Source organism: Chelmon rostratus, chromosome 22 (genome assembly GCF_017976325.1).
Source record: "Chelmon rostratus isolate fCheRos1 chromosome 22, fCheRos1.pri, whole genome shotgun sequence".
Classification (NCBI taxonomy): domain Eukaryota; kingdom Metazoa; phylum Chordata; class Actinopteri; order Chaetodontiformes; family Chaetodontidae; genus Chelmon; species Chelmon rostratus.
The window spans coordinates 20,144,898-20,162,581 of NC_055679.1; the positions used below are offsets into that span (position 1 = coordinate 20,144,898).

The following is a 17,684-nucleotide window of genomic DNA, read 5'->3' on the forward strand; positions in this document are numbered from 1 at the left end:
TTGAGCTTCAGAATGGTTAGCTTAGCTTAGCATGAAGACTGGAAACAGGGGGAACAGCTAGCGGGCAGCCGGTCGGGTTACTGAGGATTACAAACGACTAACAGCAGCTCCTCTGGTGACGGTTCTTGTTTTGAATATGTCCTCTCTCACAGCTGAAAAGTAGCGCAGTATTGATGCATGTGGCATGCGCCTGACTCACCTGTGGCCCCGCCCCCCTCAGGTACGAACCCGTGCGCAGAGAATAACGGCGGCTGCAGTCACCTCTGCCTCTACAAGCCGCAGGGCGTCCAGTGCGGCTGTCCCATTGGCCTGGAGCTCATCGCCGACATGAGAACCTGCATCGTCCCCGAGGCCTTCCTGCTCTTCTCCCGCCACACCGACATCCGCCGCATCTCCCTGGAGACCAACAACAACAACGTGGCCATCCCGCTCACCGGCGTCAAGGAGGCCTCGGCGCTCGACTTCGACGTCACCGACAACCGCATCTACTGGACCGACATCACTCTGAAGGTGAGAACGTGTGCGTGCAGACGTCCTGCTGGCTGGCCTGAGGCCTGCAGTGTGGAGCAGTAATGGGCTCCCAGGAGACCCCAGGTTGGTAATAATTGATGGCTGCTCCCCTCCCCCTCCAACCACTCTGCTTCATCTCTCCATCCCCTCTCCTCCTCCTCTTCTCCACACATCGTGATTCTCTCCTCGTGGATTCAGTGGATTTCATCATTGTTCTCTGCACAAATGAGGCCGAGTTACATTTATTTTCTTTACAAAGTTACACAAATTATGAGTCAAAGACGAGGTGATAATCTGCACAGAGCTCCATTAAAACCACATCAGTGATCCACAAACACGTTCCTTCATCACCATGAACACACACACCGTCCTGCTGCCACAAACACTCACACAGCAACACGTGTGGATTCATCCGCCGCTGAAAATAGTCCCAACAGATGCTGTTTGTCCTCCTGTTTGTCTGATAGAAACGACAGTGAGCAGCTGTTTAAGGGAAAATACTGACACGAGGATGTTTTTCAAGATCTACATCCTGAGCAGGAACCAATGAGCTGAGAGCCACAGACAGGAAGTGAGACAGTACTGACAGACGGAGCAACATGTTGATGTTTGAGTCGACATGTTTGTAATTGTTGATTAATAGAAAATATAAAATAACAGCAAACGTATCTGTTAAAGTTACATTTTTTCAAAAAGAGTTACAATAATGCAACATTATTTCACTGTTAATTAAACATTGTGAACATAATGTTAGAAATACGAGAACTTTATTCATCCTGAGGAACGTGTGGCAGCAAACAGTCGTTCAGTGTGACGTTCTCTGAACAGTGTTCTCAGCTTTGTGTGTCTGTTGTCTTTAATATGGACTCTGAATGTAGAGCAGCTTCCCTCTGTGTTCACGTGTGTGGACGGATTGACTGTGAAGTTCTGAACATCTGATGTATCGACGCTGCCGTTTACTAACCAAACATTGACCAGATATCGGTCGTACTGACGACATCCTGTTCTAATGAGAAGTTGTGCTGCAGATCTGTTCTAGAACTTGACCTTTGACCTGTTCCTGGTCTCGTCTGTTCTCCCTTGCAGACCATCAGTCGGGCCTTCATGAACGGCAGCGCTCTGGAGCACGTGGTGGAGTTCGGTCTGGACTACCCGGAGGGGATGGCGGTGGACTGGCTGGGGAAGAACCTGTACTGGGCCGACACCGGCACCAACCGTATCGAGGTGGCCAAGCTGGACGGGCAGCACCGGCAGGTCCTGGTCTGGAAGGATCTGGACAGTCCACGAGCTCTGGCCCTGGATCCTGCTGAAGGGTGAGAGTTCAGAGGAAACTGAAACTAAGATTCTGACGGACCAGAGGTGGTGCCTGGAACCCCTTTCTAAATAAACCCACTTCCCGTCCACAGGTACATGTACTGGACCGAGTGGGGCGGGAAGCCAAAGATCGACCGAGCGGCGATGGACGGGACGGGGCGGATCACTCTGGTGGCCGACGTGGGCCGAGCCAACGGCCTCACCATCGACTACGCGGAGCGGCGCCTGTACTGGACCGACCTGGACACCACGCTCATCGAATCGTCCAACATGCTCGGTGAGTGTCTCCGTCAGACGCCACAGGATTCTTCTTCTCTGCTCCCTGAAAGCCTCCGGAGGCCCGTGGCTGCGTGTTCCTCTGCACATACGTGAGCTCTGTGCTGAACAGACATCAGCTGCTCGTCCTGTGTTTATGGGAGGACACTTCAAAGTGCAGCTGAAACAAAAGCCGCCGTGCTCCGAGGAGTTTTGTCCCGATGTGTTCGCTCTCAGCACGTCGGTGGACGTAAACCAGGACCAAAATATTCCTCGCAGAAAACTCCTAAAACGAGACTGTTATTAGAGTCCGGGCTCAGCGCACACTCACACTGCTCTGACAACACTACCAATTTTGTGTGCAGGAAAATAGCCTCAGTCTTGGCGTCGGACGGGGACAGAAAATAACCCTCAGCGGGCAGATTTCTGCTTCACCGAACGTCTTTATTATTTTCTCAACTCGTCCTGATTGCAGTGTTAAGTTTCACACCTGCTTTTAATTTAGTTTAGACTAGTTTTAGATTAGTTTGGTTGTTAGTTTGAGTCTAATTTTGGTCGACAGAAAACCATCAGTTTTAGTTTTCGTCTCGTTTTCTTTGTGTGTTTTAAAGTTTTACTCTTGATTAAATGTTCCTGCACCATGAAAAGATCAGAAATGTTGTTAAAACGACGTCAGAAAGGTTCAAAATTAAAAACAACTTTTTCTCTTCAGTGATCCCTGAAGGCAGCAGGAGTCAAATGCATTAATTATGACGTCCTCCTCCATCTAAACTGCCCCCACTTCACTTTTTCATGAACGTTTATTGTAACGTTGGTTTTCTGGACTCATCTCATAAATCTAACTGTTGATTCTTCAGTTTCTCTGAACACAAAATGTTCAAGCTTTTCTTTTATGAAACCAGCAGTTGATAAATCTGGAATTGATTAATTAATTAGATCATGTTCAGTCCTCTGGGGGGTCACAGTCCTCCACGTCCCAGCAGCTGGACGCTGACATGGATCCTTCACTGGATCCTGATGAGACACCAAACTACTTTGACGATTGATGGCTCTAAAAAGTCACCATGTGTCTCGTTTTGACTTTTGTTCATCAGTGTTTCAGCGTGTTTTCATCGGTTCATGAGCTCTCCACAGTCTCACCGCTCACGTCTGTCTTTATGCCCTTCAGGTCAGGACCGGGAGGTGATAGCCGACGACCTCCCGCATCCCTTCGGCCTCACCCAGTACCAGGACTACATCTACTGGACCGACTGGAGCCAGCGCAGCATCGAACGAGCCAACAAGACCAGCGGTCAGAACCGCACCGTCATCCAGGGCCACCTGGACTACGTCATGGACATCCTGGTGTTTCACTCGTCCAGACAGGGGGGCTGGAACGCCTGCGCCTCCACCAACGGACACTGCTCCCACCTCTGCCTCGCCGTCCCCGTCAGCAGCTTCGTCTGCGGCTGCCCCGCCCACTTCTCCCTCAACTACGACAACAAGACGTGCAGCGGTGAGACGCCGTGTTTAAACCCGGCACACCTGTCAGCTCAGAGGCTGCAACTCCACCAGTTACTTTTACATAGATAGATAGATAGACAGATGTACTTTATTTATCCCAAGCTGGGAAATTGCAGTGCAGCAGCAGCATTACACACAGTGAAATAAGTGAAAATAAGACTATAAAGAACAAACTATACATAATAAAATATAAAAATAGCGAGCAGTAAAAAGGTTATATACATAACAAAATAATAAAATAGCCAAATAGTAAACAGTAGTAAAAAGTATTGCACAAAACGAATATCAAATGCTAATGAATATCAAAATAAGAATATCAGATGCAAATGGCAGTGAAAATTAAGTGTACCGTGACTGTAAGAACAAACTATATTTAATAAAATATCGAAATAGCAAGCAGTAAAAAATTATATACATAATAATAAAATATCGATTCACTCGGATTCACATTCACTCACAATTATTACTGCGTTCTTCACTCACGTGCACACAGATCTGTTTTTCGTCCAGGAGATATTTTGTTAACATATTAGCATTAGCATACCAAGATTAGCTGCTGAATGCTAATGTCTGCTAACGTTAATGCCACACTCATGTCATACGTGAAGGTCCTCCTCTTAACTAAGTCTCGATGGTTGTGTGTTTTCAGGATTAAAATACTTTGCATTCACAATATCACACCACATCCGTATAATCTGAGTTTCATTATTATCGTTGATCGCGGTCTTTGGCCGACCTGAGGCCTCCATGTTTGTTTGGGTTTCGGGGCTGTTTGATATCTGAGCTGTCAGAAAAATCCCAGTCATAAATAATGATCCGGGAGTTGACGTGAGCTCCATTTACATGTCTGGAACTCGTAATTACAATAAATTCAATGTGACATGAAGGCAACACGAGTTCAAAGTCCGGCCGACTCTGACGAGTTGAGCTTGACATGTCCTCAAGAGGCCACCGGTACAGAAGATAACACAGTGTGTGTTCTCTCCTCTGGACAGATGTGTGTTGGTGGCAGAAGTCTGACAGTAATTTCATATGAGACGTGTTTTCAACATGTTTGTTTTTCTTTCAGCGCCGACTTCCTTCCTGCTGTTCAGCCAGAAAACGGCCATCAACCGTATGGTGATCGACGAGCAGCAGAGTCCGGACATCATCCTGCCGATCCACAGCCTGAGGAACGTCCGAGCCATCGACTACGACCCGCTGGACAAGCAGCTGTACTGGATCGACTCCAAGCAGAACGTCATCCGCCGCGCTCAGGAGGACGGAAACCAGGTGAGGACACGTGGAAGCGGAGCGGTTTCCCGTTAAAGCAGTAACACGTGAAGTCGTCTTTGACCCGCGGTGTCTCTGGTCTCGTCCCGGCAGAGTATGACGGTGGTGTCGAGCTCTCTGGGCGGACCCAGTCAGGGTCTGCAGCTGTACGACCTGAGCATCGACATCTACAGCCGTTTCATCTACTGGACCAGCGAGGTCACCAACGTCATCAACGTCACCCGGACGGACGGCAGCAGAGTCGGGGTGGTGCTGAGAGGAGAGCACGACAAACCCAGAGCCATCGTGGTCAACCCCGAGAGAGGGTCAGCAAACTCACATCACACACAGTCAGTTTAGCTCTCATAGTGGAGGAAGCAGGTCTTTGAAGACTGGGACCAGCAGCAGAGAAACCAGCTGGTTTTAGGTCGTTTCAACTGAAGAGCACAAATCATCATCATCATCATCATCATCATATAGCTGGGGGTATGAGGACAGTTGGAGAATGAATGTGAGTGAGTGATGGAGGATAGATCGAGGACAGGTGGAGTATAGGTGGAGAATGAATGGAGGGTACATGGAGTATAGATGGAGTGATAGAGGACATTTGGAGAATGAATGGAGGACAGGTGGTGGACAGGTAGAGTATAGGTAGGGGACAGATGGAGGACAGATGGTGGACAGGTGGAGTATCGGTGGTGGACAGGTGGAGTATAGGTGGTGGACAGGCGGAGGACAGATGGAGTATAGGTAGGGGACAGGTGGTGGACAGGTAGAGTGTAGGTAGGGAACAGGTAGAGTATCGGTGGTGGACAGGTGGAGTATAGGTGGTGGACAGGTGGAGTATCGGTGGTGGACAGGTGGAGTATAGGTGGTGGACAGGCGGAGGACAGATGGAGTATAGGTAGGGGACAGGTGGTGGACAGGTAGAGTGTAGGTAGGGGACAGGTGGAGTATCGGTGGTGGACAGATGGAGGACAGATGGAGGACAGGTGGAGTATAGGTAGGGGACAGGTGGTGGACAGATGGAGGACAGGTGGAGCGCTCCTTGCAGGCTAACTGGCTCATCATCCTCTCAGGTTTTCTTGTGGTGAATCTTAGACCTTTGATCCAGTTCAGGAAGCATTTTGATGTTCACATGTTCTGAGAACATGCAGGTTCCTGTGAATCCTCATTAGAACGTCTTTGATTAGAACGTCTTTGTTCTTCAGTTTGCTCCTCGGTGTCTGCATCTTGTTTGTAATCACACAGTAATTTGTTCTCGTTGTTTATTCTCTGGGGCTCGTGAAGCTCTTTAAGCCGTCGTGGCTCAGTGGTGCCGAGTCGCTTGTTTGGAGCCATAATTGCAGGGTTCCCTTCGGGCCGGGCTTCGCGCAGTAATCTCTGGGTCATTGTGTGGTTGAGAAATGAAGTCTGCAGATGTTCTGGTTCCTTCAGAGAGGAAAACACGCCAGAAACAAACAGCAGAAACGGCAGCTTCGGCCGCTCACGTGATCCGAGTCGATGGGAAACGCCGCCACTCTCACGATCGTCGCGTGTCCCTCCTTGTTGTCTGCAGGTACATGTACTTCACCAACCTGCTGGAGCGTTCTCCGAAGATCGAGCGGGCGGCGCTGGACGGGACGGAGCGCGAGGTTCTGTTCTTCAGCGGTTTGGGGAAACCCGTCGCTCTGGCCATCGATAACGAGGTGGGGAAGCTGTTCTGGGTCGACTCCGACCTGCGACGCATCGAGAGCAGCGACCTCTCCGGTGAGTCACAGAGAACACACACAGAACACACAGAACACACAGAACACACCACACACCTCGTTTCTAAAGCTAAGCTAACCGTCAGCTGGCTGCAGCTTCATGTCGAGTGTACAGTGTGAAGAGGAGTTCTTCTGCTTTAAATCGATAGTTACGCATGTAACTACGGTTCTATGAATCCTGGATGAACGAGGAACGATGAAATAGAACATGTATTGATCTCTGAATTGTCCTGATCAATTTCCCCCTGTCTTTGGAATTATGAATACATCAGTGATTATTGATTATTGATGAAGTTCAGGCCTCACGCTCAGCAATTTGAGCATCCTGTGAACAGACAGACAGACAGGCAGAGACAGCCTGTCTGCCTGCCTGTCTGTCTGTCCCTCTGTCTGTCTGCCTGCCTGTCTCTGCCTCTCTGTCTGCCTGTCTCTCAGTATGTCTGTCTCTCTGGCTGCCTGTCTGTCTCTCAGTCTTTCTGTCTCTCTGTCTGTGGGTCTCTCTGTCGCTCTGCCTGCCTGTCTGCCTGCCAGCCTGTCTCTCTGTCTGTCTGCCTGCCAGCCTGTCTCTCTGTCTGTCTGTCTCTCAGTCTTTCTGTCTCTCTGTCTGTCTCTCAGTCTTTCTGTCTCTCTGTCGCTCTGCCTGTCTGTCTGTCTGTCTGTCTGTCTTTCTGTCTGTCTGTCTCTCTGTCTGTCTGTCTCTCAGTCTTTCTGTCTGTCTGTCTCTCAGTCTTTCTGTCTCTCTGTCTGTCTGTCTCTCAGTCTTTCTGTCTCCCTGCCAGCCTGTCTCTCTGTCTGTCTGCCTGCCAGCCTGTCTCTCTGTCTGTCTGTCTTTCTGTCTCTCTGTCTGTCTCTCTGTCTGTCTCTCAGTCTTTCTGTCTCTCTCTTTGTCTGCCTGTCTGTCTCTCAGTCTTTCTCTCTGTCTGTGGGTCTCTCTGTCGCTCTGCCTGCCTGTCTCCCTGCCAGCCTGTCTCTCTGTCTGTCTGTCTCTCTGTCTGTCTGTCTCTCAGTCTTTCTGTCTCTCTGTCTGTCTGTCTCTCAGTCTTTCTGTCTCTCTGCCGCTCTGCCTGTCTGCCTGTGGGGGAGAATCGGGCAGTAAATGTGTGAACAGAGCAGATGAAGGACCCTCTTTAAGGACCGGGGGGGGGGGGTTTGGTGCCTGGAAAGGAGAACTTGGCTCGGAGCCCCGAGCTCAGCACATTCCTGTGATTCTCCGGAGCCCCACGCAGGCCGACAGGAATGTGAACCATCTGTAAACAGACCAGCATCGCACCGAGTCCCAGTCCCCAAGCCCCTCTTCGTGCTGCTGATGCAGGACTGAAGATTGGTCGAAGCTCGTCCTGGTCTCGGCCTTCCTCTTCGATCCTGTGCGGGGAAACTCCGTCCTGTGGGTTCAATGTAGTCTGACGGCTGCGTGAGTTCACTCTGCAGAGGCGGGTGGTGCCCCCACCAGGACGGTCCCGTGAACAACAGCTCCTGCAGGAGAGCTGAGAACAAACAGCAGTTTCACAGACTGATGATCTTCTTCTTCACTGCTTTTAGTTCTTCTGTCACCTTCCCTTTATCTCAACACGGACAAAGTTAAAACTAAAACAACTGATGATGATGAGGAGGAGGAGGCTCCTCCCCTTCACCTCGACAGCCACAACACATGAAGCTGAAAGTAGACGTTGAGCAGCGTCATTCAGAACTTCATTTAAAAAGCAGTGGTTCAGCTCAGGGTTTTGGATATGTGGAGATGTCCTGATGTTCCTTTAAGCTCTAAAGCTCGTTGACTGCTTGTGTAGTTACTGTCACGGCCAGAAGGGGGAGACAAACGTCCCACGCTGCAGGTTCAGTAGTGTGTTGAGTGATGAATGTGTTGACTGTAGCTGACCTCAGTGTATCACTGTCCACTCCTCCTGCCCCCTCTCCTGCCTCACCCCTCAGTTTCTCACCCGTTTTGTTGCCTCTGTTGTTGAAGTTTTTTGCCCTCCAACCTTGTTTTTTTTCCCCTGGTGGTTTTTCTTGTTTTTAAATTCAGGAGCCAATCGGATCGTGATCGCGGACTCCAACATCCTGCAGCCGGTGGGTCTGACGGTGTTCGGGAACCACCTGTACTGGATCGACAAGCAGCAGCAGATGATCGAACGGATCGACAAGACAACGAGGGAGGGGCGCACCAAGATCCAGGCTCGCATCACCTACCTGAGCGACATCCACGCCGTCCACGAGCTGGACATGAGGGAGTACAGTGAGTCTGAGCTCAGAACGCTTCTACAGCTGACAGACAGGATGGAGATTACATGCTGGCTATTAACAGGAAACACCAGCTCAAACAATGTGGGATTAAAGCAACATTTTAGCCTAAAAACACTCTTTAAAAAGATGTTTCACACTTGAAAACAGTAAAAGAAACAGTAAAAGAAAAACGAGTCATAAGTATGAAATAAGAATATTTCTCAGAACAAACGGGATGGAGTGAGTAATGTTGACTTCATAGATTAGGATTACAGGTGACAGGACAGAACAGTCTTTCTTCTTCGTTGGTGTCGTGATTTTGTTTCTCAGTCCTGTTTAAATAAAGTTTAAAAGACAGCAGTGTTCATGTGAAAAGAGGCAGAACCACAGATATCAGACTGAGAGGGTCGCCCCCCCTGCTGATGTTTAGTCTCTGTGGACACGCAGGTGTTTCCACGACTCACTTGAGCTTCCTGTTCCTGCAGGTAAACACCCGTGTACCTGGGACAACGGCGGCTGCTCCCACATCTGCATCGTGAAGGGAGACGGGACGACCCGCTGCTCGTGTCCCGTCCACCTGGTGCTGCTGCAGGACGAGCTGTCCTGCGGAGGTGAGAGCCGTCCGGTCCTCGACTGGTTTCACTGGTTTTAACTGGCCGAGTCTGAACGTCCGTGCTGTGTGTCCCCCTCAGAACCCCCCACCTGCTCCCCGGAGCAGTTCTCCTGCACGTCCGGCGAGGTGGACTGCATCCCTCAGGCGTGGCGGTGCGACGGTTACCCCGAGTGCGACGACAGCAGCGACGAGGAGGACTGTCCCGTCTGCTCCGAGTCCGAGTTCCAGTGCGACAGCCGGCAGTGCATCGACCTGAGCCTCCGCTGCAACGGAGAGATCAACTGTCAGGACCGCTCCGACGAGAACAAGTGTGAAGGTGAGACAGGTAACTCCTCCCGCTGTTTAAATGATTCCAAACAATACGGTAGATTATTGATCTGATGTGATTGACCAGAGGATGTGGCTGCTCTGCGGAGGAGAGCGGAGCGTCTTCCCTCTCAGAGGATCTTTGAGGAGTTCAATGTTGTCTCTGTTTGTCCTCCAGTGCGTTGTCCTCCGGATCAGTTCACCTGTTCTAACGGTCAGTGCATCGGGAAACACAAGAAGTGCGACCACAACATGGACTGCACCGACAACTCGGACGAGATGGGCTGCTGTGAGTCTGCGCACGTCACCGCTCCACCTGTCCTTCAGCTCGCTCTGCAGCACGCCGTCTTTTTCCGACGCCGTCGCTCTTCTGTCGGACGTCGCAGTTACACAAAATTAGAAAAACAGAAATAAATAAAAGTAAAGAAGAAGAAACAAACCTCAACAGACGTGTGTGGACACACACCGATAGCCACCGATAATGAACAGTTAAACTTCAGTCCTTTCATTTTTTTGTGTTCACTTTTAAACTTATTGATTGATGTTTTATAAATCGATCACTTCTTGATTTTATCTTTTGTGAAGCTCTTTGTAATTTCTCTTTGAAAAAGTGCTTTAAAGGTATTATGATTATTATTAATAAGGGAAACCAAACAAGTCATTCATCAAGAAGTCATTAAACCACTCTGATACGGAAGCTAACAAGTGAGCACGTTAGCAACATGTGGCTAAAATCAATATCATGATATTGATTTTGATTTAATAACCATGAACCAAAGTTCAAGAACTTCTTTAGTTTTTAATCGTCTTCAGGTCTTGTTATATTTATCTTTGTTGGTGTTTCATTCTTCTTCTTCTGTGGTTTCAGATCCGACGGAGGAGCCGCCTCCCCAGCCCAACAACACCATCGGCTCCATCGTGGGCGTGGTCATGGCGTTGTTCGTGGTGGGCGCCGTGTACTTCGTGTGTCAGCGCGTCCTCTGTCCGCAGATGAAGGACGACGGCGAGACGGTCACCAACGACTTCGTGGTTCACGGGCCGTCGTCGGTGCCGCTGGGATACGTGCCGCACCCGAGCTCGCTGTCTAGCTCGCTGCCAGGTGAGACGCCCGGCGCCACGCTCGCGATTTCACACATCTTGTTTGAGGAACGCGGTGCTGACGCTTGTTTCCGTCAGCAGGTATGTCCAGAGGGAAGTCTGTGATTGGCTCCCTCAGCATCATGGGCGGGAGCAGCGGACCTCCGTACGACCGCGCCCACGTGACCGGAGCGTCGTCCAGCAGCTCGTCCAGCACGAAGGGGACGTACTTCCCCCCGGTGAGTCTGAGCCGAGGTTCACGCCACGCGCTCCTCCAGCGCAGCGTCAGTTTAACAGATCCATGATTTCACTCCTGATGTTTGATCACCAGCTGATGATGACGATGATGATGATGATGATGATGAGAAGTCGTTAGCCGCCTCCTCAGCTCGTGAGGCGCTGCTGTCGGCTGATTGGATGATGCTCACTCTGTGTTGTGTTGTTGTCGTGCAGATCCTGAATCCTCCTCCGTCTCCGGCCACAGTCCGCTCTCAGTACACGATGGAGTTCGGTTATTCCTCCAACAGTCCCTCCACGCACAGATCCTACAGGTACGACCCAACGTTTGCTTTGTGCAGAAAAGGTGAAAGAATGTTTTCGACCACAAGAACTCCTCCAGGAGGTTTAGACCAGAGGAACCAGGTCTGAGTCTAGTTACTGACCCACAGAAGGTCCCTCTTTAACCCTCTGAACCCCAGAACCAGCCGGTGGCTTTGAAGAGCATCGTTATTAAAAAGAGTTTCAATTTAAAAATCATAAAAACTGTAAAAATAGAAATGATTGAATGATTGAGGCGCTTCTGTCAGAAAAAACAACCAAATCTGATCTTAAAATAATGAAGTTTCATTAACGTCTATTCTGCAGGTCTGATTTAACGTTTAGACAAAAATAAACCTGGAACTCTGTGCACCTCAGCCTCGAAGCCTCGGAGCCTCGTAGCTTCGGAGCCTCCGCTGAGGCCAACAGCTCGTTCACAGAGGCTGAAAACATGTAGAGATTTAATCGTCACGGAGAAACGAGCTCTGCAGAAACATCTGCTTTTCTTGGCTTCTGTCTTTGTTCGCTGCTGTCGAGTCGTCAGTTTTTCATAGTTTGGGATTTTTATGGTGAAGTTTTGCTAACAAGCTTCATTTCTGAGATTTAACTGAATCCATTTAGGCCGAAAAACAACGATTGAGACGATCCGACAGGATTCTGATCCTGTTAACCAATGAACAAACATGTTGATCAGTGAGGCTTGCAGGTTTTTTACCTTTGAACAGAGTCGTGCTAGCTGTTTCCAGCCTTTGTGCTAAGCTAAGCTTCATATTTGCTGTACAGTGTTTCCTTCATGCAGCTGAATCAGTGTTTCATAAAGAGACTTGTTTCCACCGTTTCAGGTCTCAAACTTCAGTGCTCAATGAAACACTGAAAAATGAAAACGTTGTTTCAGCTGTTGTGACGTTTAGCTTCCTGAAACAGTTTGAGATGAATCCTCTTCTTCTCTTCTCTCTGAGAGTCACATGTTCAGATCAAGTCTGCTGTCATGTCTGTACAGAAAACATGAAGCCGCAGCAGTTAGCTTAGCTTAGCCAAAAGACTGGAACCAGGGGGAACTGCTAGCCTGGGTCTGTCCACAGTAACAGAATCCACCAGCCAGGCTGCAGACAGCCAGTGGAGACAGGAAGTGAAGAGACAGCCAGTGGAGACAGGAAGTGAAGAGACAGCCAGTGGAGACAGGAAGTGAACAGCTACAGACAGCCAGTGGACACAGGAAGTGAACAGCTACAGACAGCCAGTGGAGACAGGAAGTGAAGAGCTACAGACAGCCAGTGGAGACAGGAAGTGAAGAGCTACAGACAGCCAGTGGAGACAGGAAGTGAAGCGCTACAGACAGCCAGTGGAGACAGGAAGTGAAGAGCTACAGACAGCCAGTGGAGACAGGAAGTGAAGCGCTACAGACAGCCAGTGGAGACAGGAAGTGAAGAGCTACAGACAGCCAGTGGAGACAGGAAGTGAAGCGCTACAGACAGCCAGTGGAGACAGGAAGTGAAGCGCTACAGACAGCCAGTGGAGACAGGAAGTGAACAGCTACAGACAGCCAGTGGAGACAGGAAGTGAAGAGCTACAGACAGCCAGTGGAGACAGGAAGTGAAGCGCTACAGACAGCCAGTGGAGACAGGAAGTGAACAGCTACAGACAGCCAGTGGAGACAGGAAGTGAACAGCTACAGACAGCCAGTGGAGACAGGAAGTGAACAGCTACAGACAGCCAGTGGAGACAGGAAGTGAACAGCTACAGACAGCCAGTGGAGACAGGAAGTGAACAGCTACAGACAGCCAGTGGAAACTTTAAATGTCTGTTGATCAAATGAGGCAGAAATAGAAACTGACAGTTGTTGTTGTTTCTGTCTGTCAGCTACCGGCCCTACACCTACCGTCACTTCGCCCCTCCCACCACCCCCTGCAGCACCGACGTGTGCGACAGCGACTACACGCCGGGACGACGGGCGCCGCTCAAGTCCAGCGCCGCCGCCGCCAAGGGCTACACCAGCGACCTCAACTACGACTCGGAGCCTTTCCCGCCGCCGCCGACGCCCCGCAGCCAGTACCTGTCTGCGGAGGAGAACTGCGAGAGCTGCCCGCCGTCGCCTTACACCGAGCGCAGCTACTCCCACCACCTCTACCCGCCGCCGCCGTCGCCCTGCACGGACTCCTCGTGAGCCGCGTACCCCGACCCCCCCCACCCTCCGCACAGCTCCGCCCCCTCACTGTAAATAGCAATTGTGCATATTTGAGGTCAAAAATGGGAACGAGAGACTGACGAAACGGGAGGAGACGCAGGACGACGAACAGAGCTGCAGAACATTTGTACATTGAAAAAGAGAAAAACATATTTATATATTTTCTATACAGTGTTTACTGATGAGTCATAGAGGTTTGTATTAAGAAATTTGTACATTTTTTTAAGAAAAGTTTTATTAAAATCATCACAAATATAAGTTGCCTTAAAGCAGGAGAAAAAGAGGCTGAAGGACAAAAAGGATGAGAACTGAACAGCGGGACGTTTTAACTTATCTGATGCCAAATATGAAAAACATCAGCGGCGACAGGAAGCTGCTGGACGGGAGGCGGGCGCCGCGGCTCGGCGGCCGTCTTCTCTGTAGTTGCCATGTGAACTGGACGGGGAGGGGCCGGAGAAGAAGCCTGTTTTCAGCGATGTGGTGCTGGGTCTTTGATTTGAATTTACCTCCTCATTTCCGAAACGGTTCGTAGGATCGCGTCTGTCGTGGGTGAGAGTCATGTGACCAGGACGCTCGAGTCCCCAGCGGAAGCAATAACACTGTAAGGCACATATTTATTACCGATCGATCGAACCGAGAGCGCCTCCGAGCATTGACGAGGCCGACTGATTAAACTCTACGAGTCCCTGAAGGGTCCCGAGCGATGCGTTTGGTGCTGATGAAAACCGTCAGACAATCGGCCGCTTTGGTTAGTTTGTTGTTTTTTTTACTACGAGACAGCACGAGAAATAAAAGATCGGCGGTTTGTCCGCTCCGGGCCTCCGTACACAACACTACAACACTTTCCACTAAACGTCAAGATCAGGACGTCACATGACTCGCATCCATCAGATCGTCATGACGTCGGACGGGATTTAAACCAAAACGTGCGCTCGTGTTTGACGTCTTCTGTTCTCACTGAATCGACCCAAAGCTGCACAGCGAACACGTCCGTCAGTCCTCCTCCACCTTTTGGCGTTTGGTTTTTAATCCTCGTCGTCACGCGTGGAGGAAGCGGCGTTTCCACCGTGAACACGATCTTGTGCCTGAGCAGTTCCACATCTCCGCATCCTTTTTATTTTTATGTTGTCGTTACTTTGAGGAAAAAACAAAGGAAATCCAGTGCCCACTAAATGCTATATAGTATTTTTGTACCACATATTGTGTAGATAACGTATTTATAAGCTATATAGAAAATCATTGTAAATCTATCCATTGAATTCTTGCAGTACTTTTCATTCCGTCTTTTTTTATATTGCCTCATTCTATTTTTCTACAGAATTTCACTCCAAACGTTCGGCGACAATCTCAGATCAGTCAAATCGAAGAACATATCAGACTCGTAGCGTCTGTTCATGAAAGTCAACCTGATGTTTGATGTTTGAAGGACTGTTGTGCCAAAAGAGTCTTTTTAAACCACGTGGAGGCAGAAACGTTGGGACCAGAAGAGAAACGCGAGGCGGCATCCGTTCTGTTGCCTTGACGCTCGTCAAACATCTGTTTTTTTGTAAATCTGTTCTTGTCTTTGTGCTTCTGTGACGACCAGAAATCTATTTTTCAAGAAAACTCGTAGCATTGTCTAACCGTGGGAGGAGCGTCTTTCATCCCGCCGTCAAACGTCCTGAAGAGAGAAATAACACCAGCATGAATCTGACAATCTTAAAGCTCCACACATCGTCAGTCTGTCAGTGGAAGTTTGTCTTTAACAGCGTTTCCTGTCTTTTCTTTAACATCGAAAGCACAAAAAGCATCTTGTCTTAACGAGGCATTTTACTCTTTGGAGACATTTTTTAATTAAAAAAACAAACGATCCTTGAACCTGATTTGTTAAAGTCGAGTAATCTGATCATAACGTCTCTTTTTTACAGCGATTTTAAGAGTCATCAGAAAATTAAAATAAAAACACCAAATATCCACGACGACGCTCAGGGCTGCTGTCCTCACACGCTTTGGTACGGAAAGCAAAAAAAACCTTTTTTTTTTGATTGTGTAAAAATATTCCAGTGTTCTTCTGTCTGAAACTGAAAAGTTGAAATTAGAAACAGAACAAACGTTCAGTCCAGATTCAAGCTGTTTGATCCTGCAGATCATTTACCTTCATTTTGGGACACAATAAGGCAGGAAGACGGTCTGTGATCGAGAAAACGGTTCTTGATTCTACAAACAGAAAGTTGAAAGATATTTTTGGCATCTTGTGCGTTCCAGTTTTACTTTGTGCAGAATTGAGAATTAAAGTTGTTCGATCGTATCGAGAATAACTTTTGCTCACTGCGCACAGATTAATATCTTGGTACCAAAGGTGTTGCCCAACGTGACTTTAACCTGTAAAATATTTGCAGAAATGATTCTCTGTGTGCACAAGATATGAAGAATATCTTGATGGACTTGATGGAGCTCCATAGATGTGTTTTTCTCCAGGACAGTAACACTGTGCAGAAACCCGAACCACCAAAACCAGTGACGATGCCAAACGTCCAGTATATCTTAGACCAGTACACGAATTTATAGTTTTGGCTCCCCGCTGCCTCCATACACCCTCAGCATCTGTCCACACGTGTCGACCAGCTGAGCTACCTGTGGTACAATCACCTCCTAACACATCCAGGTGTGTTTTCAGGCCTGCGCACATTCGCATCAAATCCACACATTTTGGAGACGTTCTCATTCTCTAACTGCACTTTACAGGACTTTTATTTTTTTAGATGATTTCTGGTACAAAACTTCAGAGTTGTGCAGCTGGAGGAAAGTTGTGTAACGGTGGACGTTTGGTTTGTGTGTTAGAAGAGTCCGACAGAGACAGCTGACTTGATGAAGAGGAGGTTTCTGACTCATCAGTCAGAGTCTGGGATCTAGTCAGAGTCCGGGATCTGGTTGGAAAATCATTCTCTTCCTCTGCTGATTATTATTATTATTACTTTAGTAAAACGAGCCCTCGGTTTTCCTCATTTGCTCCTTCCATTAATAATTTGAGTTTTCTAAGGATTAAAATTTGATTCCTTCTGTGTTCGCTGCTCTTCTGTTTCTAAAGATCCTTTATGATCTGATAACGTCTGTACGATCAGTTATCCTGTAAATCCACTCAGACAAAAGTCTCAAACTATTAAATCTTAAAGGTAGAATCAAAGTGACAAAATATTTAATGGCAGTGAGTGAGTTCAGAAATCTGAGGACTCGATGTGAAGTTTCTGAGGGTGTTAACGAAGTTAACGAGGGTTTAAATGACTGACGGAGTGAAAGAGGCGCAGTCAGAACACTAACTGCTGATTTCACTTTAAATCTGATGTTAATTATGGTTTGGTTTGGTTTTTTAGTCCGAAACAGAAAACAAAACAAAAGAAGCCAAATTCCTCCAGAATCACTGTGCTGACTTTCACTCTTTTTCACCTGAGCTTTCGACACTGAGAGAATGATCTTCCTCCTGACTCCTTTCGGGCTCGACTGAAAGAAACGAGACAAATCAAACTGTAAAATGTGAAGGCGACGCCTCGGCGTCATGCCAACGTTTGGTACTTCTCTGAGTCGAAAGTGGATTTTTTGTACAGATTGTGATGAACGTGGTTGAAAAGGGTCAAAGAAAGTAGAAATGTAAAAAGATTGAAAAAGTCATTTTTTAAAAAGCACTTTTGTCTCCAGGTTTTCTCGGAGGTTCGACAGGAAAACAGAAGTTTGTGTCGTCGTTTTTGAAATGTTGTCCTTCATCCGTTTGCTCTCATGGTGCTTTATGAGGACGTTTGTGGAGATGACCAACATTTGGTTCGTCGTGTTCGTTTAGTTTCCACTAACTCTCCGTTTTTATACGATGACTGCTTTACCTGTACACCAGAGTATCAGATGGACCTGTACAGCCCATCCAGCTGCCACCATAAGCTGTTGTAACTCATGAAATGCTGATTTTTTCTCTTTTTGTTAAATATAAAGTGAGTGAACTTTTACTAGTGTCTGTGTGCTGATTGCTTTTTGGGTCGGGGATGTGTGTATTAATGTTACTACAAACCACCACACTACATTATTATGGTCATAATAATATATGTACAATGTATGTTCTACAAACATACACAAATAATACAAATCTAATTTCAAAATAGTAATTAATGTTGATCTAAATGTGTAGGTTCCCAAACCCAGAGAG

General features: G+C 48.2%; 1 protein-coding gene across 7 annotated transcripts in view; it reads left to right on the forward strand.

Annotated features, from left to right (window-relative positions):
• lrp6 (low density lipoprotein receptor-related protein 6) overlaps positions 1-17,487 on the forward strand; it is a 40,609-nt gene extending 23,122 nt beyond the window's left edge. For 2 of the 7 annotated variants that reach the window (XM_041963737.1, XM_041963738.1), the window contains exons 9-23: positions 221-510; positions 1,597-1,823; positions 1,917-2,101; positions 3,248-3,574; positions 4,652-4,854; positions 4,948-5,159; positions 6,392-6,582; positions 8,602-8,811; positions 9,284-9,409; positions 9,491-9,736; positions 9,896-10,006; positions 10,586-10,816; positions 10,894-11,033; positions 11,248-11,345; positions 13,192-17,487. In XM_041963737.1, coding sequence (XP_041819671.1) covers positions 221-510; positions 1,597-1,823; positions 1,917-2,101; positions 3,248-3,574; positions 4,652-4,854; positions 4,948-5,159; positions 6,392-6,582; positions 8,602-8,811; positions 9,284-9,409; positions 9,491-9,736; positions 9,896-10,006; positions 10,586-10,816; positions 10,894-11,033; positions 11,248-11,345; positions 13,192-13,495 — 3,101 coding nt within the window. In that variant the 3' untranslated portion in view covers positions 13,496-17,487. The remainder of the gene's footprint in view (positions 1-220; positions 511-1,596; positions 1,824-1,916; positions 2,102-3,247; positions 3,575-4,651; positions 4,855-4,947; positions 5,160-6,391; positions 6,583-8,601; positions 8,812-9,283; positions 9,410-9,490; positions 9,737-9,895; positions 10,007-10,585; positions 10,817-10,893; positions 11,034-11,247; positions 11,346-13,191) is intronic. The other 5 variants (XM_041963740.1, XM_041963742.1, XM_041963741.1 and 2 more) reach the window with 3 other exon arrangements.
• The last annotated feature ends 197 nt before the right edge of the window (positions 17,488-17,684 follow it).